This window comes from Vicia villosa, unplaced genomic scaffold (assembly GCF_029867415.1).
Source record: "Vicia villosa cultivar HV-30 ecotype Madison, WI unplaced genomic scaffold, Vvil1.0 ctg.002936F_1_1, whole genome shotgun sequence".
NCBI classification, from domain to species: Eukaryota; Viridiplantae; Streptophyta; class Magnoliopsida; order Fabales; family Fabaceae; genus Vicia; species Vicia villosa.
The window spans coordinates 33883-38897 of NW_026706073.1; the positions used below are offsets into that span (position 1 = coordinate 33883).

Below are 5015 nucleotides of genomic sequence, written 5' to 3' on the forward strand. Positions count from 1 at the left end.
ACAACTCCCATTAATAATGATAGCCATAGAGCTCGCAAAAACACTTGCCTCCATCCAACTAAGCGGCTTTGAACTAAATCCCATCTTCTTCATGTCAATTCTTAAAAAGTCCCAACTAACACAATCATAAGCTTTCTCGTAGTCCACCTTCAACACAAGCCAACTCGAACCCTCTCTATTAGCCAAATCCATCACCTCATTGACCATTAAAACATCTTCCAGAATGTTTATGTTTTTAATAAAGGCACTTTGCTTGAATGATATCAAACTATCAATGACCTCCTTAAGCCTTCCTGCAAGAAGCTTTGACATAATTTTTTGGAGACTTCCTACAAGGCAAATTGGCCGGTACTCCGAAAGAGATTGAGGGTTCATCACTTTCGGTACAAGAGTGATAATGGTGGAAGTACATGACTTGGTTAATATCACCTTCGAATGAAAATCAACAACAAAGTTTAGGATATCCTCTTTCAATAATTCCCAATGATTCTTGAAAAAGGCCAAAGAATAACCATTAGGCCCATGAGTTTTACACCCATCGCAATCCCAAACCGCAGCTTTTATCTCTCCTTCCTCAAAAGGATGCTCTAACCTAACTACTTCATCTACCTCTAACCTGTTGAGCCTGATACTATCAGGGACCGGTATGGATCTGCCAGAATCCTTAAAAAATCCTCATAGTGTTGTTTAATATAGTTCTTGACCTCCGCAACACCTTCCACCCTACCATTAGGCGTTTCCATCAAGCTGAAGGAATTCCTATGGACCCTCTCCTTTAAAGAGTTATGGAAAAACATAGAATTAAGGTCACCTTCCTTAAGCCAATTCTGACCTAACTTCAGTCTATGAAAACACTCTTTCATCTCCATCTTCTTCCACATATCGTCAGCTGCTAATCTTCTAGCCTCAATAGCCTCTGCACTTCACTACCAACATTCGCAATAAAAAACTTGTCCAACTCATGTTGCTCATCAATTTTTTCAAAAAATAAAACTTTTTATAACCTTTCTCGCTCAGCGAAGTTGTAGCGCGCTGAGAGATGCCTTGGTGGAAACCAAGCCTTCAAAAATCTTGCTAAGCGAAGCTGGCTTGCTAAGCGGACCTACGACTATGCAGAAAAATTCTGCAACTGTTCGCTACTGCTACATCCGCTAATTCCATTAAAATTCCACCTTAGACAGTCTGGTTTTATGAAAGAATTATATATTCATGTCCCTTTATTTCTATAGCATCTATTGGGATTCTAAAATCGCAATTATACGACGTCGTCACTTTCGACACAAAATTTACGGTTACAACACCGTTTTTCACGAAACACAACAACAAAGCCAGAATTCATGCCATATAAGCCATAAATACACATACAACATACATCAACAAGAATCATCATTAAACATATATCAATTTACCAATTTCTTGAAAATTCCTCTTCAAAACCTAAGTTATCAATACAAACCCAAAACCCCCATCTTACATACAAACCATCATACCCAACCTTACAGAGTTAGAACCCCACCCTTACTTTGGATTGAAGGTTGCTCTACTCTTTCCATGGAATTCTTGCCCTAGCCTCTTTGTGCCTCTTCTCTTCTTTCTCGTTCTTTGTTTTCACGTTCTCCTAATTTTCCCAATTCTCTTTTCTTTCTTATTTTAGTTAACCCTTCACTAATTTATATTTCACTCGTGGGCTTAACCAAAACACTCCCACTAATTCTTATGCTAAAACAACTTAAGGCTCAACTAATGACTTACTCTTTTATTCTATTATTAATATTATCCAACTATGTACTTAAATAGCATAAATACTAATAATTCACCAATAAACCACTATTTCATCAAATAATTCACAAACACATAATTAACAAAAATAAACGGGCGTTACACTATCTACCAATCCGACAATCTTATCCAGCACCAACATACATAACACATTGACGGACATTCACTTTGTTCGGAAGATAGTCGCTCGTGGTCAAGTTCGTGTTCTTCATGTTCCTTCCCGGTGCGCACCAGATTGCTAATATCGTCACTAAAGGCCACCTTACAGTTCTTTCTGATGATTTCTGAAATAGTCTAAGCATTTGTCAACCTCTGGCTTTAATTGTGGAAGTGTGATTGAATATATATGTATGTGTTAAAAAAATATTTGTATATAACTCACCCATCGTTTATAACATTTAATTAATTAATTATTTATATATATATATATATATATATATATATATATATATATATATATATATATATATATATATATATATATATATATATATATATATATATATATATATATATATATATATATATATATATATATATATATATATATATATATATATATATATATATATATATATATATAATACAGTCTCCCAGTACTATTCTCAATTTAAATTGATTAATGGAAACGAATTATTGAAATAAAATAAAAGGAGTACTAAATTATCACAGTTCATTAAAGAATGTGGGAATAATTGGAGGTTATTTATTTGTATTTAAATTAACAAGGTAGCAAACATGATTGTTACATTTGCAACGAAGAGATCACATTAAAAAATGATTAACATATATTATATCAAAGTAGCAAAATATTACTTTTTCTTTCTGGCAAAGAGAACCAGCTTGAAGATATATTTGTCTACTATCAGATTTCTACCATTTATATATATCGAAAAAAATTGACAATAGAATCCAATTTTGATATATATACAATTAATTTTCCAGTTATATTGTTGCAAAAATATTTTATTTTGGGAGAGTGGAATCCATGCGCCTTAAAATCTGCATAATATCTTAAAGTCAACTAGTTTAGTACATTCCTGTTAACAACATTGCATATAATCACAATTTAATATCGAAACATCATAAAGGAATGGATGTCCACAATGTTCATTGTTGTAATCAAACACGAACGTGTCATAAACACCCCAAAAATAATGCAAAATACATAGTTTCTTCATGTATAAATATGTAACACATTTCATCAACTAAGTACAGATAAAAAATATCTCTTATTCATACTTTGAGAGTTCTGCTTAATAATATTAACATGGCTGATATTAAGCTTAGAATCTGTTTATTGATATGTCTTATGAGCATAATCTCAGCATCAAGTGTAATTCCTTCAGCAATTACTCATGTGACTTCTTTCATACCTGATCTTTCAAGTCAGATGAGCACAACTTTTTATGTTAACAAGTGTCCTGGTGCTCTGCTAATCATTAAGGAAGAAATAACCAGAGCGGTGTTGAATGATCGTCGATTGGGTGCATCCTTGCTCCGTCTTCATTTTCATGACTGTTTTGTTCAAGTAATTCTTCTTATTTTTAAATTTTATTTTTTTACACCTGTTTTTGTGAAAACAATTCTTATATTGCTGCTTGATTTTTGAAGGGATGTGATGCATCGGTATTGTTAAAGGACACACCAAATTTCAAGGGAGAACAAAATGCCCGTCCCAATGCGAATTCTCTGAGGGGTTACGAAATCATAGACAAAGTAAAAGCTATATTGGAAACGCGGTGCCCTAATGTTGTTTCATGTGCAGATATCTTAGCTGTTGCAGCAAGAGATTCGGTTGTGGCTGTAAGTATTTTTTGGAAAGTTTATGCATATATTTGTTGTTATTAACTGTATATTGATGGATGAAAAATATATATGTATTTAGCTTGGTGGACCTATTTGGCCGGTTCGTGTGGGAAGAAAAGATTCAACAACTGCGAATTTGAATGCTGCAAATTCAGATTTACCTTCTCCATTTCTTGATATTAAGGGTCTTATTGATGCTTTCAAGAAAAAGGGTTTCTCACCTGAGGAAATGGTTGCTTTATCAGGTTCTCACACAATAGGCCAAGCAAAATGCGCACTCATTCGACCAAGGATTTACAGCGAAAGCAATGTTCAATCTCAATACAGAAGTTCATTGCAAAAAACATGTCCCAAAAGTGGTGGTGACAACAACTTATCTCCTTTAGATGCCACAACTCCAAACTTTTTTGACAATGCTTATTACCAAAATCTATTGAACCAAAAGGGTCTTCTGCATTCTGATCAACAACTTTATAAGGGTGGTTTTGGTCCCCTTGATTACAAAGTGTCGTCTTACGCCAGTAATCCATTACTCTTCAGATTAGATTTCGCTAACGCGATGGTTAAGATGGGAAATCTTAGTCCTTTAACAGGAAACCAAGGTCAGATCAGAAAATATTGCAGCATAGTGAATAAAGTTTATTGAGTCTGGCTCTCTCGTACTATCAAAATCTTTGATGAAGATTTTTTTGTTTCCAAGTTTATTGAGTCTGGCTCTCTCGTACTATCAACTCGAGGACTATCTAAGATGTCAATCATCTTAGTAATTCTCTTGTCTATGCATTCTTTCGTATTCTTATTCTTAAGTATTATGTTTTGGCCATAGCATGATTTTTTGGGTATTTTTTGCTTATTGAATATCCCTTGTATTTTTGTTTTTGTTTGCCCCCTTTGGGCACTTAAGAGTTATGGCATTTTATAATATATTGTATTCAATTGGTATCATACCTTACCATTTCAGTTCAATTCTTGATTTTTTCTAGTTTTTTAAAAGCAAAAGATACTTCAGAAACCCAAGTAGATTATCCGAGGATGGAATTTGTGAAAAACCAAAAATATTAAGTGTTGGTACAACACTAGTATATCACTTGACTAGATCCATGATCAAATTTAGATAATAATGAAGTTATCCCAACACAAGGTTAATGAGGAATTACTACAACCAACAACTCAATACAATTGCAATTATCAGTGTAGTAGCTACAAGCTGTAGAAAACAACTACTAATATTCCATCCTTTATGTATCAAACTATATTGGGTGGTATAATTTCTAGACGCACCATGGTGTTTTCTTTAAAAAATACACAACCTATTATGTTCGTTTTCGCTAAAAACCGAGGGATAAACTAATTTATGGTACATGTTTCGAATCCTAACGATTTTAGTTTATATTTTTATTTTATTAAAAGGGGTGTCTTCCTGCGTA

The 5015-nt window shown here is 33.5% G+C and overlaps 1 protein-coding gene across 1 annotated transcript; it reads left to right on the top strand.

Annotated features, from left to right (window-relative positions):
• The first annotated feature begins 3015 nt into the window (after positions 1-3015).
• LOC131640112 (cationic peroxidase 1-like) lies at positions 3016-4543 on the top strand. Its single transcript, XM_058910520.1, has 3 exons — positions 3016-3310; positions 3394-3585; positions 3668-4543. Exons 1-3 carry the CDS (start codon positions 3050-3052, stop codon positions 4232-4234), a joined length of 1020 nt encoding a protein of 339 aa, XP_058766503.1. The 5' UTR covers positions 3016-3049; the 3' UTR covers positions 4235-4543.
• The last annotated feature ends 472 nt before the right edge of the window (positions 4544-5015 follow it).

Coding starts and splice junctions, on each gene's coding strand:
- LOC131640112 (XM_058910520.1), top strand. CDS start 3,050: ATGGCTGATATTAAGCTTAGAATCTGTTTATTGATATGTCTTATGAGC. Junction 3,311..3,393: donor TTCATGACTGTTTTGTTCAA/GTAATTCTTCTT, acceptor TGATTTTTGAAG/GGATGTGATGCATCGGTATT. Junction 3,586..3,667: donor CAAGAGATTCGGTTGTGGCT/GTAAGTATTTTT, acceptor ATATGTATTTAG/CTTGGTGGACCTATTTGGCC.